Raw genomic sequence first — 27,276 nt, 5'->3', positions numbered from 1 at the left:
TTCGCGGTTAGTTAATTAAATATACGAACAAGTAATACTGTTATTAATATAAGTTTTTTAAACACTCTACAGTCAGCTTTGCGAATAAACACTCCCCAAAGTTCATCCAACTTAGTAGCAAACTGTTCCACTTTTGCATCTACTCACAGTGCGGACCAATTGTTTAATTAAATACTGCATAACATTATACAAAGCACATTAAATTAATATTCAATGGGCATTTGAAGATCTCGCCGCGCGTAAACGCTTTTACGACGCGATCGTTTGTTTTGTACGCTCGGTCGCCATTTTGAATGTCCGGCTAAATCATTTAACGCCCCCTTTCACTTGTCCGTGGAAGTTTTTGATAGTGTTTATGTTTTATTATCTTGTAGAGTTATGGGTGTTTTTGGATGTTCGGGTCAATGGGGATATGTTATATTGATTAAGTTATTGTTGGACGTGTGTTAAGTTTTCAGAAGATCTTTTATAATTTTTAGTTTGCTCTATTATCTATTTTTGTATTGTAAGCAGAATATGTATCAATATTAAATTCTCAAGTTGAAGAACATACTACAATAGATAGCTCCAATCAATTCCCAATACCCCCAAAATTGCTAAGTTCGTGAAGTTCTACAATATAATTCAACAATATCGAAACATCTCGATTAAGCTATTTGCATACTATCGAAACTGAATTTGCCATTTCCAATTAAACCACGCAATTAACATTTAAATGTAGACGCACGCTGTTTACAATTCTTTTTACAGCTGAATGAGCTTTTAAATCTTTAAAATCTCTCGAGGTAGGTATCTGTCTGGGTCTAGACGTAAAATACTTACTGTTTCACTAATTATTTTATTTGAAACTTTTATAATTTTCGTAGTTTACACGTAGTATAATATAACAAAATATATATTTTTGAACTCATTAGCCACATTCATAACTGTTCGGATATTTGCTAGGTAATTTTGCCATTTATTTTCATTCTAGTTTGGGGGCCTACGAACACTCTATTAACTAGCGAAGAAACCCTGTGTTCAATCATTTCTGTTCCCTAATGAAATCTGTCTGTATCGGTCTCAAAGACCGTAGATGTGGATACTGCACTAATGAGTGCCCGGGATATTCTTCGGACTGGCTTCTACCTCTAATTATGCCAACAGTCGTTGGAAATTAATTCCGAAATCCTCTGGAGTTCAGCGATGATTGGAAACGAGTTCTTTAAGTTTTTTTATGGAGTTTCGAATTATGGTCGTTACAGCAAGGACTATTGAAAATTTCTGTGTTTTCGTACATTTCTTTTTGATTATTACTATGTCTTTTTTTATCCGGGTCACAGAATAAGACTCGTTAAGATGCCTCGGGCCACAACATTAATTCACTGATCCACGCCTCTAAAACGTAATTAAAATTTAATGTTTTATTTATTTAATTAAGAAGTAAATATTTATAATTTACTAAATGATAGTAAGTATTCTTATAAGGTTAGCGTACAGCTCAAGTGGTCTTCAGAAAAGTTTATTTAGTTTTAGTGTAGTTTTTGAAGTCATGTAGGCTAAATGTTCTGCGGGGAGTATAGCTTCTTTAATCTAAACTACTAATTGTTTTATTGTTTATCAAGTAGTTATTCTTGAAAATCATATTCTACAAAGACTACTTAAGTGAATCTTTGCTTTGTTTTATCTAATCACAGCTGTATTTACTTAATTTATATATAACTTTGAAATCCACAATCTTATCTAAACAATACTTTCCGTACCTCTGTCTCCACCAATATCTGAAAACATTAAAAGATCTGGACCATCAACATTAAAGACCAGACTAGTGATCGAGATCGCACAAAACGTTGCTGTTCAAAAATGATTATGATAAAGAGTTTACACTCCGCCGTGGCGTGGATTGATCGGTTGCGGGAGTTGGAATATTGCATATTTATTGACGCGTTTAACTCCGACCGCTTGCTGCCTTATATTTGAATTGTATGCGTTGATTCCAAGCTATCCGGTAATGAGGTATTGGCTTTCCACATGTGGTTATTAAGTTAGTGTTTAATAAAAGTTTCGGTTTGGATATTTGGAATTGGTTTTGTCTGATAGTTTCGGTGGTAAGTATGGTTTATGGGATGTATTAAAAGTCGTAGGAGGTCGCTGGATGCGTGTCGTTTTCAATAGGTCGATCTGGAAATCTGGAGGGGGAAAGCTCATATTCAGCAGTGGACATCCTGCAGCTGATGATGATGGTGGGATTTGAGAAATAAATTACGATATTTTACGGATTTAGATGTAAATTATATTTTATGCAGTCCATTGGCATCAGTCGTTCCTTAATCTTGATGTTTATTTTTATTATCATTATTAACTTCCACGTTTCTTTTATCGTAGTTTGTGTGTAGTGAAAGCATCATCTGCTAGTTGATAGTCTATAAATATCTGTAACAGGAAATAAACACTAATTATTTTAAACATGAAATGATAACCCCTCAGCAGTCGTCACAATTATGCCGGCCTGTTGGAACCGGGTATACACAGACTGACCCCGGAATGCGACTGATATGAGCAACTACTACATGCAACTATGTATGCACTAGATACTAAATATATCAAAAATAAATAATACGTGTGTGCGAATTGTACGTTGCCAATTTGTCACCTTATTGCTTAGTTAAAGGTAAACAAACAAACAGATTTATAGAACAAATTCCCAATAACTGGAACGTCGTGCGGACCGCCAACGATTTCTTTCAGTTAATCTACGGACCCAATCAAATCCTCGCATCGTATTAGTGCGTCCAAATAGAAAAATCGTCCAAGTGCGTATCAGCTTCACGTACCAAGGGTTCAGTACTCCCACACGTTACGTTCTCTTTATCTATCTATGGATCCTCTTTCATATGTTTTATTAATCTAATCCTATTTCTAAGTTTTAGTACTATATACCCAATTTAGCTGATGTCAATTTTGAACATGAGACTAAGCGACAATTGAATTATATCTTTTGACTTTATACGTTTTGATTGATATAAGAGCCACAATCAGGGAGTCCGACCTGTTGGTTCTATACATGCTCTTAAAGATGCAGCAAAAATAGAAATTAGAAAGGTTGGCAATAAGGGTCTCTTATCTAAAGTGCCTTTCCCATTTGGATACAGAACCCTAAAAGTGGAAGAGACACATCGTAGCCTATTGTAAATATTAATACATCGCCGATAGCCTCCTAATACGTGATGGGACGGGTACCATCACGTTTCTATTAAGGCAATACTATTTTCGGATGACGCAGTTTCTTTGCTCCGTTGGATTTTATTTTTTTGAGATCTATTTTCTTATTTACCTGTTATAAGGGTTTTGTTTGGGAAGCTGTCAGTGATTTGTTTCTATAATTAGCCGTATTGTACGATAGGCATATTGGTTATAGTGACGTGTTGGCGATATGGACATTTGGTTTCGATTTCCGGGTAGTAATGTCAAACGTATGGAATCCAAAAAAACGGAGATTATTCCATTATTGGACTTAAGATCAGGCGGCTCTATGCCACGCCACGCACTCATGGCCACCATATCAGTATTTTTACAATTACAAGCATTCTGATTGAAGAACAGGTTTGATACCCGTATAGGTAAAAGAGAATCTTTGGCTTCTATTTCATCATAATCATCATCATTAGCCGCGATGTCCACTGCTGAACATGGGCCTCCCTCAAAGATTTCCAGATCGACCTTCTTTTAGCTTCGGTTTGACCTTTCATTTGGCTCGTGTAAAATATTAATAATGTTAAGCTGTACCTACATACAGATCGATAAAATCTCTAATACATCATACTTTCCAACAATTGCCCTAAAATTCGTTAGCCATGTTCAACTTTCGCTGCGTGTTACCAATAATAGCTGAGTAATATGGACATTTGTTATTATGAACTGCAACCATTACGACGGGTCACGTTTCTGTGTGATTTATTTTGGGGCCAACAGTAACTGGGGGTTAACCGAACGCTTAGAGAACATATTTTTTTCTAGCAAACATAAGTTACTGTTTAATGGGAAATTGGACTGGCTCCATGGTTAGCGATGAGGTTAAGAGGTTATAGATTTGGTGCTCAATGGAGTAGTTTTGTAGTTCGTAGATATTTGAATACAGAATTAGACCCGGTTAAAAAATAATAAAGTTTAAAATGGCTTGTATTCTGTAATAATTTTTTATTCTACTATATTTTAGACAAAATAGTATAGGCTTTCGCTACTTCGTCGAAATTTTTTAATGTATTTTAAAGAAAGCCCGAAAATAAAAAAAAGCCATAATTTGACGTGTTTTAAAAACGTTTGAAACTTAAATAGAAAATTAATTTCATAGTTGAAGTTTTTCTAAAGGTAGGTAATCAAATTACCTACAAAAGTCTAATTAATAAGAAAATCAACTTTTAACAATCGTTTTATTGTAAAGTTTAAATTGTTACAAAAATAGCTTCGTTAAAAGAATTTGAATGGGAAATCTCGTTGAATTTTATACACCTTGTATTTTAAAAGATGTTAAATAATTGGAGAAAATTTTGTTTTATTCGAGCTCGTTTGTCTCGAGATGCCGCTTCATTCTTAGTCAAGATGATATTCTATTACATAGAGAATCTACTGGAAAGAGTTATTAACGGGTACTGGTGGATAATGCACAGCTAAAAAAAGTTCTCGAAGCTTGAAATTTTGCTAGACAGTTATCCAACGTAGATGAGCACAATTTTTTTTTAATAAACGATCCAAATCCCTTTTTTGATCCTTCGTGAAGTGTTGGAAGTGGATCAATCAGAGTAAACTGTTTTGACATGTTCACAAATAAATTGTTTTTATTGGTTTATTCTCGAAATTAGATTGCAGATTAAGATCGGGATTGTGTATTGAAAATGGCCGTAGGACGTCAAATGAAATCGGGCATAGAGTTTCAGAAGAATGTTCTTGAAAGAAATAACTCAACTGGTTCTGAATAATGAGCCATCATAAACACCCAATGCCAAAAAGTATAGTGAGTGCTGACCTTCTGGGAAAGGATTTAAATATTGATTGCATGACTAGAACCACAATAGCTTATTTGATTCCGTATATGTAAATATGACACTTATGTTACAAGACTTAAATGTTTCATTGCATCATCTTAAGCTATTCATCGTCTCATCACGGTATCTATGAATAATAACGTCATAAACTTTTTGGAATGAAATAATACGTTTTGTTTCATTCAGCAACACGAACAATGAAAGCGCAAGAGTTTTGGTAGATTTTTTCGTTAAAACGTCGAGCTGGCAGCACTCAGCGAGCTGCAAAAGAAAAATTCAGGCATCCATAACATTCGGCTCACGTGTCGAGCGGCTGATATTAATTTCTCGGAAATTCACACGGAATGGAAACCCGCGATGTGTAAGGATGGTACGTGCGCCGTCCGTGGGTTATATGGCGACATTTTAACATCACTCGTGTAAGCTTTTTGGAAAGGTGTTTAATTTAAAATGCACTATATTTTTTTCAAAAGCGGTAGTTAGCAGTTGGTGGATATTGTATTTTACATTATCTCGTTATTGTGTTATGGTTCACTTTTTAAAAATAGTACTGGCAGGGTGGCGAATACTTTTTTCACAAAAAATGTAAAAGAAAAAGATAATTAGTAATATTATCTTTGTCACGTAAGTTATTCTCATTCATATAATAGTTGACACTAATATTATTACCTTGTACCGTACGACTAATTGAGTACATTGGTATAAAGCTAATTTTGGTGTTCAGAATTCAACCCTTTTCGATTTGATTAAAATGAAGAGCAGGCTATTATGGATTATCCAAAATTTCATTATTCAAATGGTAAAGTTTTTATTGATAAGTTATTTTGGAAACAAAACGCCGCTATGTAATTCCAGCTTTACAGTTGATTGTGGCGTATGGCGATATTTTAGCGGAAGCAAATGAGTTTACACGGTAGCGAGCTATTTTTGGAGTTGATGAAGTTGCGTTATTTGATCACATTTAATGTGATTAATGTTGCTCAATTTGATTCTCTATAGGTCAATTACCATCATAAATGTACTTTTGTTTAGGTCTTACTTGGATTATATTTTTTTGTGATAGAAAGCTATCAAAGAACGCTTATTGAAGAATCTGGAAGCTCAAGAAATATTAATTCAAGAAAAAAATATATCGCTTCCAAGTTTAATTAAAAGTAAAAATATTTTCTATTGAAAAGTTCTACGTAGTGGTAAATTAAAATATTAAAACAGTTTAATAAAGTCACGATATTGAAAGAATCATGTTAGAATTATTAAATTCCATAGTATGGCCTCAATGAAGGAGATGAATTTTGCACTAACAAAAATAATAAAATGAAAGCTTTCAGTTGGAACTGTGAAAAATTAATTCGAAATTTCTAAACATTGCGAGTCAACATCAACGTCAACTGCTTCTCACAGTTTCCACATCAATAGTGAACCATTTTCTGATGTTTTTCGATTCGGGAGAAGCTATTAACCGCCGTCACCGGCTGAATAGGGCAAACGCCCCGGGCGCCCCCGCCAGAATAGTTCACCCACCTTAGCGGCCATTTCTTTTGCAGTTTGACATTTTCTAAATACCCGCACAGAGCCATCCATGTTTGCGCTAAAATTGCCCCGCATTGTCTATCACTTCATTCATTTCTTATCTACGGATTTTTTTTGTACGAATGAAAAAAAAATATCCTATATTTCGCGCATTGTGTGGTCCGTTGTTCACACTGCGTTTGACATCAAAACCTGAGTGCCACCGTTCCGTCTGCTCCGAGTCCTTTATTAAAAAGGTCCTATTCGTAAAATGACGCGATGTACACCGTTTTATGTTTTTGATTAAAAAGCTGCCATGCTCAATCTCTTTACAGCAAGAATATAAAGGTGTTTACATAAAGATGTTTTTTGTTCGGACTGTGACTTTGTCGCAAGTAGGAATGATTTTTTGCTATTAAAATTTATGGTGGATAAATAGACATAGGATTAAATAAAAACAGTTTTTTCAATCAAATTAAATCTGATACTATTTCATCGCTACAGTTGCGATTAATTCCTCGCCTAAAACTGAATGCGTTTAAAACTAATAAATCGTCTCACTTGAATTAAAGAAAAGTGGAAATAGGTCTGATGAAACAAATGGATTTACTTGCCCCCCGAGCACCATTCGTTTATTGCCGATAAGCGTCGTATGTACGTTGGACCAGCTCCAACGTTTTACAGCGCTGTTCACTTAGTCTTGTAATTTTCTGTTTACTTGCTATTTTAATTGGTGGTTTGCCCTTTTGTTTATGTCGATGTGAAAAGGGTTTGTTTGTTGTAACATTTTTCTTTATTACATTAGAATTTTTATGATATAAGATTGTGTTTGATATATAGTTATATATTTCCGTCCCATGACATAATCACACTAGATATAGTTTCTTTCTCCGAAAGGTCGGTGCAAAGTCAACAAAAGTTCTCGACATCACCACATAATTTTGCGTTTTAAAATATTTTACTTGTAACCATATACAAAAGTAGATATTAAAATTTTCATAAAGTTATAAATAAACATATAAATTTAATCTAATCACAATTTATTCCAAGTGCATTATGAATCACACATTTAATTAAATCGCGAAAGAAACGTGTATTATTGTGAACGCGGCCCAATCAAGATGAAAATTAAGTTGAATCTGTTACATAATGAACAGTTTAAATTTCGCGCTTGAAATTAATATCTCGCCTTAAGCTGTATTCCGCACAAAATTTTCATTCACGACGCCAATTCGCAGTTAAACCGTGGAACTGAGTTAAGAAAGTATTAACAGCGTAAATATCTTTGTTGGACTTATTTTTGGTGGAAATTTGAAATAACACCACGATGAAACAAAGTGCGAAGGTGGGCAATGTTTTAAATGATTTCCTTATTGATGCTATTAGTTGGAATGGTGAGGATTAAATGAAAGGAGTGCTGGTGAGGAGAGGGTGCAGCTTTCATTGGTTCCTAACAGAGTTTGCTCATAAAATATTTAAGACGTATTTTCGGAAACAATAATGACTATGGAATATTACAAAGAAATTAAACGGGCTGGTCTCTAATAATAAATTGGAGGGAATTAGTCTTCTCTTCAACTATAATACATATTATTTTGAATTTCATAGTACATCATTGGATTCAAATATTAAATTTAAGTCGATAGGTGTTTCATAACTTCTGGATATATACAGTCACATAAATGTATAAGCCGATCGAAAACAAACGTCACACTCTCTCAAATAAATAGTGATAAAATTAGTACTATCTACATTAGGTGTTTAATATGATAACTGTCAAATAAAATTTACTTGAATGTTGTGAAAGAGGACCGAAGAATTCATGCAATATTGGTAAGTAAAGGAAAATTTATTTATTGACTTTTCTAAAGAATCATGTGTGTATTCTTTGTGAATTTATCGTTCGCTTTAACGGTTAAGGAAAACATCGTGAGGAAACCTGCAGATCTGAGAAGTTTTCTATAGGAATTTCGAAGGTGTGTAAAGTCTACCAACCCGCACTAGGCCAGCGTGGTGGACTAAGGCCTAATCCCTCTCAGTAGTAGAGGAGGCCCGTGCTCAGCAGTGGGCAAGTATATAATACAGGGCTGATATTATTATTATTTATTAAGGAAAATACACAAAACATTGGTGCTAACCCAAACTCGCAAAAACCATACCTACCATCATCATTTCCTTTCAAAATTAAATATTTATTAAAGCAATATATACAGATTAACTTTATAATTAGATTATTTCGCCCTTGTTTATTAGATTTTAATTAAGTTTCCCAAGTCTAGATCACTAATTACCCTTGAGACTAGACGTTTAAGCCACGGTTACCGAAACTGCGATTTAAATATCAAACCTTGTGGATGGAATTGTTCGCGGTTTGGGGCTGTGGCGGAAAATTACCAATTAGCCCGTAGTTGATCATTTTGCCGGTCGTGACGTAAGATTATGACTACGTGATCTAATTGAATATATAAGTTATGTTATTTAATACTAGCTTCTGTTCGCGGCCCCGCTTGCGTGAAAAAGTTTTTCTGGGATAAAAAGACTATAGCACCCAGGAATAATTTAGCTTCCTATTAGTGAAAATTAAAATCAGTTTGGTAGTTCCTGAGATTAACGTGTACAGCTTTATATTAGTATAGATTAAACTTTATTTGGTCGCGGCTTAACTTGTATTAAAGTCGTTGTGTTTTAATTTGTGTTTTAATTATTTATCCCTTCATGTTCTTTGAGCTGCATGAACATACTGCCATCTGGTCCTTGACAATGGCCAAATATGGGCCAAATTGTTTTTTCTTGCTTTCTTATAGGGCTATTTCACGCGTCATTAAGGTCCCATATCTTCTGGATGGCGCAGAGGACTTCCACAATGATTCTACATTTCGATCGGTTCGTTCCAAGTATTCCCAATACTTTTCACTTCGTCGATCACCGTACGTCACCATGTTTGGTTGCGACGGCCATGCCTTCGCTGTCGTTGGGGATTTTAACCCATTGTCTGTTTAGATATATAGTCGGGACCCTTTCGGAGAGTTTGTCCAATCCATTTCCACTTGCGGCGCCTGATGTGCTGGTAGATTAGGAGATCGCAGAGGTAATGTAAAGCGTACACATACTATTTCGTTTTGGTTGCATCGTCTACTCGCAAGAGAAACGAAACGCGCAAAACTTTTTCTCTAACATATTTCTACACAAAACCATGATCAATCAAATAAAACACGATATTGAAAAGATAAATAAAAATATTTCTCTCATATATTCGTAGACGATTTCGTTGTTTTACGACGCTGTATTCCATAATTTATACAGTCGCGAAAATGATAATTTATGGCCTATGAAACGTGCAGTAAAACGTTTTATTGACCGTATCGACCGGCCGACGGGCGAGCAGGGCCGAGTCGGGGAGCGGGCCTCGGGCATCAAGACCTGAGGTGGTAAAAGCTGACGGCTACAATTTTGCCGAAGGGTATCAACGTGGCCATAATAACAAATTTAGTATCGGCTAATGTTTAATGGTATAAATTATCGTATTAATAGAGACGAAACGTAGGTGCATCTACTTTTCTGATTTCTGACGTGTATCAAGGATTTAACGTGATGTGAAGAATTTTAATTCCATATTTATTGCCATAATGTACCATGAATTTGCCCCAGCATAAGAGCAACTTTGCGCGGAAATTATTTATATTTGAAATATATAAGTCCGGCCCTGTGACTCATTGACGTCTTAAGTCTAGATGTATACTATAGGCTACCTAGGTTAGTCGGTTTCGTTTGTGCCTAAGTCTTAAGTCTGGTTCGTGAGATTTCATTGTTTACACAGTCCAGGCTAATCTGAATTTCGTTGTATTTTGATCTATTTGTTGGTTTAGGTCTTGTTTTAGTCTGGAGTAAAGTGTTTTACCTGTAATGGTATTTGAAACATACTGTAATGTCTAGAAAGTCAGAGGTGTGAAGTTGCTCTTACCTAATATTCTATCTCACATAAGGCTGTATTGTCCTTGAATAATATGAGTATATGTTTTATTATTGATTTATATGAAAAATGGAAACGAAAAATCTTTTTTTTAATATTGGAAAGTACATAAAATAATTGCCAAAGATTCTCAAATTAGGCCTAGCCTGTGTTTTGGAAAATCAAAGCCAACTGCCAATATACGTTAGAAAAAGTTCGCGGAAGAAGCAGCGAACAAAAGCAAATTGATACTACATTTTATTACAGTGATGTGGTACTTGATGTAAGAAACTTTGGACCCGGAATCAAGTTCCCCATCTAATCCGGAAGGAATAATTTCGATACACAAAACGGAAAACATGCTGCCATACATACGAAAATAATTTTATTACAGCTGATAACAATAAGAAATTGCAAGAAACACGTCACTCACGATCGCGAGTTTGTAAAAAATCTCTTTGCCTTTTTACAAGTAATATATCCAATTAAGTTGAAGGTGTTCCTGGAAATATCGTGAAACATTATTTTCGTGCGCGGCAACATCACGCCGGATTACTGGGCTATGAACTGTGACCTTTTTAATTATCTTTTCATGTTGCCGCAAAACAGTTTTTTCACTGTACATTTTTTTTTTTCTTTTCATATTAAAAATGTTAAAGTGCAAACGCTAACGTAAATAAGGTATATAGTTGTTTAATAAATTAATTTTCTATGAAATAAATTGATGTAGAAAATATAATTTGTTGAACGTTAGGGATGGATAATGGTTGTTCTGTAAACCATTATGTTTTGAACGGCGTTTTATCTTTAGTGTTGGGACATTTGGGCGAATTTAATATGACATTTAATTCGCATTCGCGTTCGTTGATTGGAACGCGTCCAACGCGCACACGGTATTGTATTTCGATAAGTATTGCAAGATTATTTAGTTTTGGTTTTGCCATAAAAGCTCCATGTCGATAAATTAGTGAGTACTTATACATCATATAAACAAAACTATTTTTGTTATAAATATATTGAGAAACAAAAATATTCCTAAGAAATATTGAAGTATTTAAATTATTTATTCATTAGAATGCTCTGTAGTACAGTACATCGGATTCGTCTTCGCATTTTCGCAAAGTTCATGTAACATCACTGATAGCTTGTATAAGTTGAAAGTTTTCCGCGTCTAAGTAACTTTCACTTTGATGCCTAATTACTGACGAAAGCGAACTTTGTAGTTAACCAAAGATTATTACGATATAGCGATAAATGTAACTTCAAATTATCAGTTCGGTAAATGTTGTCTTAAATGCTTCTTGAGATAGATGGATTGCTCTTTGCAATGTAAACTAATGTAGCCGTGTGTAAACTTCGCTAGCAGTTGCGTATGTGGACTTAAAAGTCTTGGAATTTGAAACATAAAGCAGAACTATTTTAATGAACGAAGAAAGAATTAACTATTTTCAAAGAACTATTTTATATCCGCTCGGATAGCGACCACCGTACACAAGGTGTTAAAACCTGTCATAGTGGTTCACGTAAGTGTGTCGCGTTCCCGGATCAGCCTGTGAATATCCGGTTCCAACAGGCCGGTATAATTGTGTCGGTTGCCCAGAGGTGATCATCTCTCGTCAGTCGACATTTTATTGGACCCCACTCCATTTACTATTAGGTGCAGTGAGGTCACCGAAATTCGATTGGGACGGATTCATTTATTTGTAATGGTAAAGTTGACTATGAGTAATTGTCAACATTGCTGATATAACTTTGTAGTGAGTGTTGTTTTTTAACTGGCTATTGCCTGAGACAATCTCATTATTCTTTAAACAATATTCGTAATTTACCACCACGTACAGCTCTCAAAACCAAATGGGCAAAGTTTCCAGCGCCATACAGCAAAATGTTACCCCCTAATATCTTACTCGTACTATGAGGTGACTTCGCCATTTGCGCTTTTAATATAGCACCGACGTTATCGGCTTATTAACGCGGCGACGCCTACAATTTTAATAACTCGGCGGCGCGACGTCGCGAAATTTTGACAGCCGCGTTTAGGGGGCTCGTGAAATATGAGCACCCTGTGTGACGCGAAATAAAAAGTAATGATTAAAGACAAGGACGCGTTATGGAAATTTTAGTTCGTAGTGTGTTGGATTCTTTGTGAATTATCGCTTGCTGAAACGGTGTAGGAGAACATCGTGAGGAAACCTGCATACCTGAGAAGTTCACTTTAGGAATTTTAAGGGTGTGTCAAGTCTACCAACCCGCACTAGGCTAGCGTGGTGGACTAAGGCCTAATCCCTCACAGTAGTAGAGAAGGCCCGTGCCCAGCAGTGGGACGGTATTTAATACAGGGCTGATATTATAAAATAATATTATGTAGTGAAAGTGTGTTTCGTAAGAGATTTGTGAAATATATTGACTATTTTTCATGTAAAAATTAAACTATTTTGAGGATGTTTTCGCGGTTCTTATATAATATCGTTTTCCCGTCGTTTCAAAGACTATAGGTACGCCTTCGTAGTCACAGGGCAGACTGAGGTGTTAGTCATTCGAAAAGTTGTTTTCATGTGTTTTTTTGCTAATGCATGTTGAAGACATGCATGTCGAGTTCTGTGGTAAAAGATACGACCGCCCATAAACATTAGTAACCCACATAGAACTCATAAGTATAGAAGTAAGATGTGATGTTATAGACACGGTTTTATGCAAGGATAACATAAATTGGTTACTCGACTGAAGTGAGAGAATACTCTGGCCAAAACAATCATAGGTGCAGTACGAATCTATTTTGGTATGTAGATTTTGCTCATTCAAAGCAGCTTGGGCCCGAAATTAGATTTTAAGTTCGTGTATTATTTCGAATTTACTTTGATAATGTATCGTCATTAAATGAGGCAATGAAAATAGCTCCCATTTATACCGCTCGATAAAATTAAAACCACGATATTCAAAATTTCTTTGTATTTCGTATACTCAACAATTACCGTGTTTGCAGAACGGTGGTAACTGTCCAAATATTCGTGAAACGGTAATTTTATTTCGACGAATAAGTTATTATGCCGTTGTTTGAACTCGGATGCCGTGACTTGGCAACGGTGGCCGTTTCAGCGCCGCTGTTGCCGATTACACGGTCCACTGGCCGCGCTCAACAGGCTTCCGAATACTTGTATTTTTCAGTTAATTACTTTTGTTGCGATGAGCTCATTAAATATGGAAAGAACGAAAGTAATATGCCGTGGGGTAAATAATATAATACGTAATAATATTTTAAATAGATATTGGATTTGTTGTGTTTAATGAGTATACACATTATTGGAAGGGAGGTAAAGGTTACTATGTTTGTTTTCTGATCGTATTCCATGACCCATAATGTCTTTTTTTCTGATGATTTGAATGGACTACTCAGATCGTGATGGATAGAACAATTTAGTTTCATTTCACGCAAGGTAAAGTAAACGTATTTCGGTGGTCACCGGAGTTATACTAGCGTTACTTATCCAGAATAGTAGCCTACAATATATTAATCCACGACATGATCTATCCAAGTGACGAACTTCATCCAAATCCGTTCAGAAGTTTCAACGTTTACTTCTAACAAACATTACAAACTTTCGTAAGATTTAATCTAAAACAAAGTATATAATTTTATACATGTGAACGTGGTTTTATATTCCATTTTACACGTGTAAGGATGCGAAAACTACAGCGGGGATTAAATAAAGCTGATGTTGAATCCACCGACGCTTTGTCTTTATATCTTTGTGCACAAGTGTTTATGCTTTAAGGAGTGTTTATACTGAGATATGAATGGAATTGTGTTGAATGTACTTAACATCTCATGTCTCAGGATGGCGAGAGCAGTGAAATAGCAAACAATACTTTGTAATTCAAGATGTTGGATGGTGTTTCTACTGTTTATGGGCGGTCGTATCGCTTACCATCAGGCGAACGGCAAGTCCATCTCGACATTCAAAGCTATATAAAAAAAGAATGTGTTTACAGATTTTAATGCGGATTGCGGGCTGAAAACTAAGACTTTTCTTTAAATATATCGCTGTTGCCTTACCCATGGCGCTTTGAACAGTGTTTGAGGGACTTTTAGCGGAAAATGCTTTTCACTTCGGCGGAGCCGCGACCGACATCTAACCTATACATATTATAAAACAAAGTCCCCTTTTCTGTCTCTCTGTTTGTTATCGATTTTCTCAAAATCTACTGAACGGATTTTTATGTAATTTGGTATGGAGATAGTTTAAGACTCTGGGAAGATTATAGGCTACTTTTATCACGGACAACTCCATCACACGGGCGAAGCCGCGAGCAAAAGCTAGTACACTAATGAAAACAAAAAGTAAAAAAATATTTAACATTCGGAAATTAATAAAATTCAATATAACAGCACTAGTATGGATTTAGATATAGATATATTTTTCATCAGAGACACTTGGAGCTCATATCATTTGGCGGCACGTGGGGCGGTTTTCTCAATTTGTTGCTGGTGCCGCGTGTCGTAAGCCCTGTATCATTAAAATCTTGTGTAGAGAGGGATGGGGTGTAAGCTCAAAGTTTCCTTGTGGTATAAGTTATGAGCGTTGAGCGATCGGTAATAAATTTGCATATTATTATTGTAATGTATGGTTTTATTATTGTCTCGATGGGGTAGTTGTATTACGGTACGACTGCAGTGCTAAGGTGTCTGGTTCGATTCTCGGGACGGACAAAGTGATATTGGGTTTTTCTACTCAGTATCGATCCCGTATGGAATTTGCGCCCTATATAGCTATAGGCTCTCCTCCTATCACATCATGAGACGGAATACACGCGGCAGAAAATGGGGGCATCAGTAGCGCCACTGCCTACCCCTTCGGGGGTAAAAGGCGTGAATGTGTGTGAGTGATGCAGGTTGTCGTTGCCCTTGTTTAAGTCTTATTCTATGAAAATAATAAGTTATTAAACTCTCCCCTATCTAAGCAAGTTGAAAGAGAGGCGTAACTTTCGCTAAGTTTATATTCTGATGATAATATCCTAAGGGCTGAGCGTATCGGCACGTAGTATTATTTGATTGTCACTAAACTGATTTAGGTTTAGTTTCAATTCAGTGCAATTATTTTTTTTAATTGAAAATCCGTTTATACGTGTTAAAAAAATATTTTTTGACCAAACTAGGAACAAACTTCTTTGCTTAATAAATAATCTGGAAACAAGAACAAAATATAATATGTTTATATTCCCAATGACTTATTAAAGAATAAATTTCAAAAAGCTGTTATCTTGTGCCTTGCGCCGCGTTTCACCTTATAATGTGTTTCGTTTATTACTCGCTCATAACCAAAAAAGAAACGGTCTCGCATTAGAAGAAAATGAGAAAATTGTAGCCCTCGAGAACGGCCCGAGCGCCTGTAAACGTGTGTAAATATGTACATACTTATTGATAGTTTTGTGTGAACATCACCTTACTCGGATATGTTTCTATCAGGGATGTTATGGATATAAAATTTCGGATATGGATATGGATATGGATATAGGAATAAAATTATATCGGTTTCGGATACGGTTACGGATATGTCATTATTTCGGATTATCCGGTAGTTTCGGATAGTTTCGGTTACGGATATTACATTAAAGTAAAATATAATACAGTAGGGCGACGAATACTATCGTTCGTCGTCATCGTCGATTATTAATTATCGATGAACTAATTGGGGGACATGAGTGTTCGGAAAACCTCTGTGTTTTAATTTGATATGAAGTTTCAGTGAAGTAGTGCCTCCACCACCTCCTCTCCGTGAAAAGTTTTTATCACACTGTTTACATTTTGCAAAATTACTTTTAAATTGAACAAAAAAAAAAAAGGCCAAACTAAATTACTGACTGACTGACGCATTTTGTCCTTATAAATGAATTTAGTACGTAATATACCAAAAATTCACGTAGCGCGTGAGCGGTGAAACAAAAACCTGTCGGAACATATTATCCGTAACTTATCCGAAACTTTTATAACGGATTCGGTTACGGTTACGGATATATTTTTATTTCGGATATCCGTTAGTTTCGGTTACGGTTACGGAGCTCCATAACATCCCTGGTTTCTATGACGATTATGTACGTAATTTACCTTACTTATCGTTGAGAGGATTTAAGTATCTCGTTTGGTATATTTTGTGTTTCAATTTGGGTGTGTAATGGTTTTTATTAGAAAAGTATTTCGCATTGTGATGAACGAGAATAATTGTGAATAATTTTCAACTTTAAGATGTTGTTCGTAGGTATTATTATTGAAATTTTCAGAGGTCTATCAATTCTCCTTCATCCCCTCTTTTAAAATCTGCAGCACTGGTGTGATCTTTTACTTGAGTCAGATCAGCTGAATCCAGTCTTTTATTGATTTATTTAACCAACACTTACTTACAAAATTACGTCTAGTCTATAACTAGTATTGCACAGTAAAGAAATTATTTAAAGAAATATATGTATTTATATTTCTAATTAAAATATAATTACGTATGGTAGGGATTCTATCTAACCTAACCTAGTCCTGGATCAACATATTTATACTACATTTTATCTCAAAAGGTAACAGTAAAAATTTTATTCCGGAAAAAAAATCACGCAAACATTCCTCAATTACAAATCACTGAAGAAATAAAACACTTATGACGATCAATAAAAATAAATAAAGATAGTAATGACAATATTTAAAACCAACGCGGACCTAATTTGCCTAGGTTAAAAACGCGTCAACAAAAAAATCACAATGCTATTAACGTTTACACCAGCACTTCAACGTATGGCGGAAAATGCACCTACAGCGAAATCCTCAAACCATTGTCTTATCTCAGTGCTGATAATGGACATTATCTTCAAAGGACTTCAGTCATTCTTTAATATAAATAGCATAAGCTCTGTCAATACAAACAGTTGAAAAGCAAACATGCGTTTCGTCATCGGTTTACTGGCTCTGGGAGTATCAGCCGTGGCTGGTAAGAAATTGGTGTTAAAATTCAAGTTAATACGAAATTACATCTGTGCCTACAAAACAATGTATCTTGGGTATATTTTTAGCCGTGCCGGCAAAGTCGCCTAGGATAATAGGTGGCTCTAAGACGACCATCGATCAGTATCCCTCATTGGTTGCTTTACTGTTCTCGTGGGACGGGATTACGTTTCATCAGACTTGTGGTGGTGTTATACTCACCAGTAGGAGTGTCTTAACTGCTGCCCATTGCCTTCAGTAAGTACTCATTAAAACAAGTTAATTGAATTTTAATTTTATTTTTATGGTAATAATGTTTAATTTTTATCGCAGCGGTGATCCAGTTAATAGGTGGCGTATCCGCTCTGGCTCCACTTTCTCTAACAGCGGTGGTGTGATCCACACTCTAAGCACCTATATAATCCACAACAATTTCAACAAGTGGAATCGCGACAATGATGTTGCTATAATGCGTACCAACTTTAACTTCGTATTCAATCAATTTACTCAGGCTGGAAGCATCGCTGGCTCCAACTTCTTAGTCCCTATACAGGATCCAGTCTATACCGCCGGCTGGGGTTCCATCTATGTGAGCTTTTTTTATTAAATTTTCACACTTACTTGTTCGACCCTCGTTTCAATGTTCAAGTCTATACAACACACTTTTTAAAGCTTGATGCAGAAAGTATTTGGCAAAGTTTTTACGACTGGCCGCCTGTCTGACGTCAACTTTCTCTAGAAGGTCCAATCCTACGCAAATTGATACTTAATTCATACCAAAAATAGGTTTTACCTGACACTAAATAGTTATTTGTGGTAATAATTAGTAAGTAACTAATTTGGCCCAGACTAGATCCTCATTGTAAATGCGCACATTTTTTCAGCTTAATGAACCTCCAGTCGAAGAGCTGCGACACGCTCAGAAGTTGACAGTGAACCTGTTCGCGTGTAGGTTTCGGTACATGACGATTGGCCGCGCCGTCACAGACAATATGATGTGCGCTGGCTGGCTCGAAGAGGGCGGTCGCGACCACTGCAGAGGTGACAACGGTGGACCTCTCTATTACAAAGGGGTTGTCGTCGGAGTTGTCTCCTGGGGAGAGGTCTGTGGCTCCACATTTTTCCCTGGTGTCTACGCTCGCGTGTCACGATTCACTCACTGGATCCAAGCCAACACATAAGTGTATATTTGAAAATAAAATGTGAATATGCTGTAACTTTGATTTTCGTGATTAATTTTTTAGAATTGTTAAGGTTTGTTATTAGTGAAGTTTAATGATCACTTTGCGATACGGAAGTTGGTAATTTTTATTTTATATTTAGTGAGTTATGAAAACTGATTGTAAAATTATTTAAATTGAAAAAAGTTGAAGAATGGTGTTTGTTTCATTGTATTCTTTAGAATACCTCAAAGTACATAAACATAGCAAATCATTTTATAAAGTACCTTACACTGTCTGTATAGTATTTTGGTAGTGATTGATTATTTGGTACCGATTGATATCTTGAGAAAAAAATGGATTTTTACTCAAGATATCAATCGGTATCGAATCCTATTTTTCCCGCTCCGATTATAGATCCTGTCAAATTTATAATAAATCAATCGGCACTTGGAAATTGGAACACAAAAATTAACTGTCTTTATCATTAATCAATAAACATGTTATTAAAATTATCATTACTAATCCTACTAGATACTACTTCGTATTATTATTATTAATTCCAAATACGTTCAAAGGGCGCTGGTAAAATTTACATACAAAAATTTAATTAATTGAAACTGCAACTTAAGTACATTATAACGGAAATATTCATGCTCGAGTTACTGGACACAACTCCACTTACCATCAGGTGCGGTGGAGTTGCGTTGCCGTGCCCGCATATTTAGTTACAAAACAAACTCCCACGTCGCATCTGTTTGTCTGTCTGTCTAATCGCGATAAATTTAAAAACTACGTGACAGATTTCGATGAAATTTGGTGTGTAGGTAGTTTGAGACCCTGAGAAGGGCATAGAATACTTAATATCCCGAGGAAATCTATAGCGAGACTTTTATCTTGGAACAACTATTTCACGCGGTCGAAGTTGCGAGTAAAAGTTGGTACAAAATAAATACCACTTGTGTCATCTACAATACTACCCGTTATCTACTGACATGACACGCTGAATTAGTTTGGGGTGGACAACGCGTTGGATTGTGATGGATGGTGTGTATGGGCCACTGCTTACTAATACAATTTGGTATAAGTGAGGTGCAACTTTTATATCAATTTAGTGAATTTGTAGGTGTGTGTGTTGTGTGTTTTATTAATTGGGACTGTGTAGGAAGATCCAAAACCATAGGATACGTCGAAACTATAATGGGAAAAAATAGTCAATTTTAGTTATTATTGTGCGAATCATAACCACTTTTTGGGTTAATTATTTGACATTGATTGAAGTGATATGAATTAGCTGAACATTTAATTACATGAAAAAAATATCTAATAGACTTTTTAACCAATCAAAGCGCACCGACTTTGGCACGATTCAGTTCAATTAGCGTTAAATGTGAGTGTATGTTTATATCTGAATTGGCTCGTAGTATCTCTGCGATATCGCTAATGTCTCGTTTAGATTAAGGTAAGTACTTTCCTGTGTTTAATTTTAAACATTATTTTACATGTAATAGAAAAAAATATGAAAAATAAATTCTTCCGAAAAATAAACATCAAAATTTATTAAAAAATACAGCAGTTATTCATTTTTTAAATATTGTTGTGAGCAAAAGTGGGGGGCGTGACAGGGTTATTGTGCTATCTCTTTCTCACGCATGCAACGTTATAGCCGGCGACAGTTGGTGACGTCACAGTTCACTATTATTGCTATTTGACGGCAACCCCTTCCAACAAATTACAAAGCTTTATAACTTATTTGTTTTTGCGTGAATTTTGAAAATACTATTTATGTTAGATGTAAAAGGAAATTGAGCTTACAACCCCATCCCTCTTCACAAAAGATTTTAATAATACATGGCTTGTGATACGCGGCACCAGAAACAAATTGGGAGAACTGCCCCACTTGCTCCCAGATGTGATGAGCTCCAAGTGTCTCTGATGAAAAATGTGTCTATACCTATCTATATATGTTTTGCTGTTCGTGGTCTCGCTAAAACTCACAAACGGCTGGACGGATTTGATTAATTCTTTTTTGCTTTTGTTCACCGTCGAGGTAGTATAAAGAAAAAAAAAATGAAACAATCCAAATGTACATAAAATAATCAAACAGTTCAATAGGTCATTTTGTATAGAAATGGCTACTTTGAATTATTTTTTAACGGACTTCAGTTTAAATCAGCGGTCGGCAACCTTTTTGTACGCAAGGGCCACAAGGTGGCAAAATTAACTAAAGGTGGGCCATATGTATAACATTAAACCTAGAAACCCGCTTTAGATGAGCGATTTATTTTGATGTATAAGCCTTATTACAAAACAATCACGGGCCACAAACAGGACTTTCGCAGACCGCGTGTTGCCGACCGCTGATCTAAATGCTTTATCGCTCGGCTTATATAGCAACAGTGAAAACCGGTAGGCGTGCGTCTCGTTGGCATGAGACCGCTTGCATTTATTTTGTCGCGGCATCATTTTAATTTTCCGATAGCTCCTAATATTTTAATTTGAATTGTATAGTGTAAGGGGAAATTATAATAGGGATAGAATGCTTAAGGTAACTGGTGTATTAAAATTGATAAGAATAAATATCACACCGGTCTTAATAGCTTCCATCTTACCATATTATATGTGACCGTCTATTTATAGTAAGCTATCCTTAAAAGATAGACACGTGCCATCGAGGACTTTTCCGTAGACTTATAAAAGTGAAATAATTCCATCAAACATCGTTTTGTTAAATCTCAAAGGGATAAGGCAGCGTTTTGATTGAAAGCTCCTAGTCAGCTTGTTTTTTTTCGACATCTCTAACTGTCATCTTCATATTTCAATAAATTTACAAAAACAGTAAGGAATTTTACACATAAACCTTCTCCGTGAATCACTCCGTCTATAGGTGAAAACTGTATGAAAATCGGTTCGATAGCTTTTGTGTTTATCACGTTTAAAGTAAGTCAGACAAACCGACGGAGAAATGGCGTGTTTTTGTTAACGCTATATCAGGAACAAATTTCAACCCATTACAATCCAAGTGTATTGTTTTTTCTATGAAAATCTGGTGTTCATAATATTTTGAATGTTCTCTCTGATTGTGGAACGGAATTGTTAACTTAAAACATAATATGAATGTTGGAACGCTGTAAAATATTTATAACAACAAGTTTTATTACATAAAACAAATAAAATGCTTCTATCTTGTGCCTTGCACCGCGTTTCACCTTATAATGTGTTTCGTTTATTACTCGCTCATAACCAAAAAAGAAACGGTTTCGCATTAGAAGAAAATGAGAAAATTGTAGCCCTCGAGAACGGCCCGAGCGCCTGTAAACGTGTGTAAATATGTACATACTTATTTATAGTTTTGTGTGAACATCACCTTACTCGGATGTATTTCTTTGACGATTATGTACGTAATTTACCTTACTTATCGTTGAGAGGATTTAAGTATCTCGTTTCGTATTTTTTGTGTTCCAAATTGGGTGTGTAATGGTTTTTATTAGAAAAGTATTTCGTAATGTGATGAACACGAATAAATTTGAAGTAGCAAATTCGGCTTGAATATGTAGTTCGTAGGTACTGTTATTGAGATTTTCGGAGGTCTATCAATTTCCCTCTCCTTTATCCCGTCCTTTAAAATGTGTAGTACACACAATATTTCTCCATTGTGGGTGTTTAGCATAGCAAGATTTAGTTAGTATAACCATTGTCTTTTTTTGATTAAATAGGTGATACTCGCGGCTTTGCCCGCGTTTCATACCTATTTCCACTGCAAAGTCCCATTATTATTAGAGAAGGAAATATTTTAATCTAAGTTTAATAATAAAACCTATTTATAACGCCTTCACGCACAAATCGCGTTCATTTAAAAGTTCCTTATCTGTTTTATTAATATTTAAAAATAAACTCTGATTATAAGGTCACGTAATTATTTAAGTTTCAAAATCGCGTGCTCGGTGTCACGCAAGTTTTAATCTGATGATGGGTTATTGAAATGTCAGCGCTATCCTTCTTGTATGTATATATTTTTTTATAAATCACGTTAGTGCGTGATTTCATATTATATTGTAGCACGCTGTTTTATATTGTTTTGTTACTGTAGTCACATAAAGTAGTGACAAGAAATTATCTATTGGAAATGGCTTCGGTTATTTTGGCGTGGAATAAGCACTCATGTAATAGTTTTAAATTTTTTTAAAGTAATGTTTTGGAAGATAATTCAGAAACCGTTGAATAAAATTCGTACACGATAAATTGAACTTCCTGGATCAACAAATTGAGGCATTTCAGAAAGAACATCGTAAGGGACTTTGCGATTTTTTAATAGAGACGATTTTATCTTCATTAATTCTAAAATATTTATGGTTACAAAAATAACCATCCTATAAAAATATTACAACTATTTTAGAATTATTAAGCAAAACTCCCTCTTTTCAACTCATAATTGAACTCTGAGATAGAAACTACGCAGGACCCACTATTTATAAGTCACTAAATAAGAATATACATTATAATTCATATGTTATAGTCAATAACTAATATCAATGATTAAAAAAACGCGTCCACAGCAATTTCAAAATAGGTTTAACGATGAAACCGGCACTTCGCAAGCAACGCCAGGCCGACAATACACCTGGAGCGAAATTAAGCCATTGTCTTATCTCAGTGCCGATAGTGGACAATTATCTTCATTAGATTTCAGACATCTTTTAATATAAATACCATAAGCTCGCTGGCAATAGGAACACTTTTGAGAAACATGCGTGTCTTGATCGCTCTACTGGCTCTGGGCTTAGCCGAGGCGGGTAAGTTCACTTTTAAAATTAAAATGAATACGAAGTTACTAATTAACTGTTTATTCATTAACTGTTTATTTCAACATATGCTCATACATTTCTTCCTTTCTTTCAAAACTGTCGGGAATATTTTCAGCCGTGCCGGCAAAGTCGTCGAGGATCGTGGGCGGCTTCATGACGACTATCGATCAGTACCCTTCCTTGGTTGCTTTACTGTTTTCGTGGGACGGGAGTACGTTTCAGCAGACTTGTGGTGGCGTCATCGTCAACAGTAGGAATGTGTTAACTGCTGCCCATTGCCTTCAGTAAGTATTCATTCAATTAGTTACCAGTTGAATTTGAATATTATTTTCCATGAACATAATGTTCAATTCTCTTTGCAGCGGAGATCCGGTTAATAGGTGGCGTATTCGCGCTGGCTCTACTTTCGCTAATAGAGGTGGTGTAGTCCACATCCTAAACACATATATAATCCACAACAATTTCAACAAATGGACTCTCGATAACGACATCGCTATAATGCGCACCGTCCTCACGTTTGCCTTCAATGAACTCACGCAGGCCGGAAGCATCGCTGGCCCCAACTACGTGGTGTCTCAAAGCCAAGCAGTCTATGCCGCCGGCTGGGGTTCCACTTTTGTAAATATTTTTTTATTTAATTTTCATTTCGACTTCTTTGACCCGCTTTTCTCTTTCAATGTTCGGGTCACTGCAATACACTTTTTCATGCGCGCGCAGATATTTGGATTAGTTTTTACGACTGACTGACATTAATTTTCTTTATTGATCTTCTCCTAAGCATATTAACCCTTAATTCCTACCACTTATAAAACTATTAAAAATCATTTGTGATACAAAATTAGTATGTAATGAACACGATTTGCCCAAAACTAGATTCTCGTTATAAATGGCACACAATTTTCCAGGTTCAAGACCCTCCAGTGGAAGAGTTACGACACGCTCAGATGTGGATCGTGAGCTTGGCCACGTGTAGGTCTCGGTACCGCGCTATTGGCCGTCAAGTCACAGACAACATGCTGTGTGCCGGCTGGCTCGACATGGGCGGTCGCGACCACTGCAGAGGTGACAACGGTGGGCCTCTCTACCACAGCGGGGTCGTCGTTGGACTGGTCTCCTGGGGAGAGGTCTGTGGCTCCTCACATTTCCCTGGTGTTTATGTTCGTGTCGCTCGATTTACTCACTGGATCCAAGCCAACACGTAACGAGTTTTTCAGAATAAATTGTGAATATGTTATAATTTAGATTTTTATTACTTATTTTGTACATTTTACAACGTTGTATTTGTTAAGTTCAAGTTGAGTTTTAATATATAATAGAAATATGTTTTTAACTGTATTCTTTTAAAATACCTCAAAGAAGATAACCATTGCAAATTATTTTATTAATCCATAAAAAAAAAAGCGGCGATAGCCTAGTTGGGTGTGGAACGGACTGCCGAGACGAATGTCCGCAGATTCAAATCCCAAGGGCACACACCTCTGACTTTTCTAAAAAAATCATGTGTGTATTCTTTGTGAATTTATCATTCGCTTTAACGGTGAAGGAAAATATCGTGAGGAAACCTGCACATCAGAGAAGTTCTCTATAGGAATTTCGAAGGTGTGTGAAGTTTACCAATCCGCACTAGGCCAGCGTGGTGGACTAAAGCCTAATCCCTCTCAGTAGTAGAGGAGGCCCGTGCTCAGCAGTGGGCAAGTATATACAGGGCTGATTTTATTATTATTATCACTTGTTTAAATTGAATTAACGTTGTTACCGAAAATGTCAATATTTTTTTTTAACTTATTCCTTTAAAATCAGTCATAACCGGATTTCTTATTCCACTCCGAATATAGATTCTGTCAATAATTTATGATTATTATGCTAATTTAATCAGCACTTGAAACACAAAAATGATTTACAAATGATTTATCCTTATCATTAAATATGTCATTAAAATTATCATTATTAATCCTACTAGATCCTACATTTTGCTAACAAAGATTAGTTTTTAGTCACGATTCCACTTATGTGTTTTCCCGGAGTGAGTGTGGAGCACGGTTGCTGCGCATACGCAACAAGCGTGCTAATCAACTAACAACTGAGGTTTGTGAAAATAATCCACAAATTTCTAGTAGAACAGCGTTCTTAAATTAAGAAGTGGATGTTTTAAATGAAGCAGTACTTTATAGAATGTATATAGAAATAATAAAATAACAATAATTTATGTACAATTTAATGCCGGTAAAATGAACCTGTACGATTATTAATGTACAGTTAAAATGAAAATATATATGCAGCGAAATCCGCAAGTAAATCAGTTATTTCATGAAAACTCGATCTAACAATCCTCAAGTACTTCATAAATATTCTGCGAAGCGCTCTCACTCACATCATAGATTTGCTCAGAATTATAAATTGCTTTTCGGCAAAAAGTAAAAAATACGCCAGAAAATTATGCAAAAAAGGCGTAACGCTTTCTTTTCACTCTTCATTACTTTACTTAAACTACTTTGAAATTGAATTCGTTGGCATGATTTAGGCTTTGTGATTCCAATTTTTGACATATTACGAATATTGTGTGTATGTATGTAAGTATAAAAATGATTTTTATTAAAAAATAGAAAATAATTTACTCGTCACATTCCAGTTCAGAGAAACGTCCATAAATGAAATTAGTCGTAAAATGATTTCAAATTGTATTCCTCTGTGATTATTAAAACGCCAACCGGTTTGATGGGTTCAGTATTAAAAAAAGAAAAGCCCTTGCATACATTGTGGTGTTCACCAAGACTTTTTGAATTATAACCAATAAATACAATTTAAGGTATGTTCTAGGTCATAAAAATCGATTTTTATCAAATTCCCTAAGGAGCATGTGAGGTATCGATTCCACATTAGAGTGGAACGAACAAGTTATACGGACTCGGGAAAATGACCCCAATGCACCTGATGGTATCTGATGGTAAGTGGAGAGAGGTCCAATAGAATGTCGTCTGACGAGAGATTTATCCCTCGGCATTCGACATAATTATGCCGGCTTGTTGGACCCGGATATATAGGTACAAGCTGACCCGTAATGGAACACACTTGCGTGGACTGCTATGGCGGGTTTTAACTTCTTGTGTACGGTGTTTGCTATCAGGGCGGATGAAATATATCCTATCACCAGTAAATATTAATATACGCTGAAGTTTTTGCCAATTAACAACGGTACCCTAAAATCCATGTCAAGTTAATTCCATTAAGTAAGAATTTCATTTTATTTGAGTGCGTCAAATCAAAAGTTTCCGAGAATTACGATTTCAACTAAACATGTCTTTGTAGCTCAAAGCGAATATAAAAAAAATGAATTCGGATTTTTTCTGCCATATCTCGAGTGTTTTTGTAGAATAATAAAAATTCTGCCAACTGTATAAAATTATCGGATCATGCGAATACTTAAATTAAGAAGCCACTTATGTTATTTATATGGTTCGTAGGGACCTCGCGCTGTAGACAAATTTGACTACATTGAGAATGTGCCCGTTTGACTGGCTGTTTTGTAGAAAACTAACGAAGAGTAACAACCATTATTCTTGCTTTTTTTTCTCCAGGGAATAAACGTAGCTAGGGACAACACCCACATACTGACCCAAATCAGCGGTGGCCTTTGCACATACGAGACGGTCTCGGGATAGCCTGTTGCAGATAGCTGCGTGGAGATATTTCTGTGCGATGCCATCTTGCAGCCCATCTCACTCTGTAGGGGCTTAAAGAGTCCCCAAATTCCGAATGACGCTCCTGGCGAATACGACAACTGGAGGCCAACAATTTGCGTTGTGGCCCGTCTCGTGGCCACCTCATTGGAATAGATGAGCAACATCACGCATTTTATCCCCGAAGGGGTATG

The 27,276-nt window shown here is 35.8% G+C and overlaps 3 protein-coding genes across 4 annotated transcripts in view; all 3 read left to right on the top strand.

Moving 5' to 3' along the window:
• The window catches only part of LOC115449328 (RNA pseudouridylate synthase domain-containing protein 2), a 494,984-nt gene that overhangs the window by 14,042 nt on the left and 453,666 nt on the right, over window positions 1-27,276 (top strand). The gene's annotated exons all lie outside the window — the stretch shown is intronic.
• Window positions 17,310-18,815, top strand: LOC115448463 (trypsin, alkaline B-like). The gene is made up of 4 exons (XM_030175901.2): window positions 17,310-17,447; window positions 17,530-17,698; window positions 17,774-18,029; window positions 18,325-18,815. Exons 1-4 carry the CDS (start codon window positions 17,399-17,401, stop codon window positions 18,619-18,621), a joined length of 771 nt encoding a protein of 256 aa, XP_030031761.1. The 5' UTR covers window positions 17,310-17,398; the 3' UTR covers window positions 18,622-18,815.
• LOC115448462 (trypsin, alkaline B-like) lies at window positions 23,271-24,642 on the top strand. The gene is made up of 4 exons (XM_030175900.2): window positions 23,271-23,393; window positions 23,521-23,689; window positions 23,768-24,023; window positions 24,311-24,642. Exons 1-4 carry the CDS (start codon window positions 23,348-23,350, stop codon window positions 24,605-24,607), a joined length of 768 nt encoding a protein of 255 aa, XP_030031760.1. The 5' UTR covers window positions 23,271-23,347; the 3' UTR covers window positions 24,608-24,642.

The sequence above is a fragment of the Manduca sexta genome, chromosome 23, assembly GCF_014839805.1.
Source record: "Manduca sexta isolate Smith_Timp_Sample1 chromosome 23, JHU_Msex_v1.0, whole genome shotgun sequence".
Taxonomy (NCBI): Eukaryota; Metazoa; Arthropoda; class Insecta; order Lepidoptera; family Sphingidae; genus Manduca; species Manduca sexta.
The sequence above is the reverse complement of the archived record's forward strand: the minus strand, read 5'-3'. Positions and strand labels throughout refer to the sequence as shown.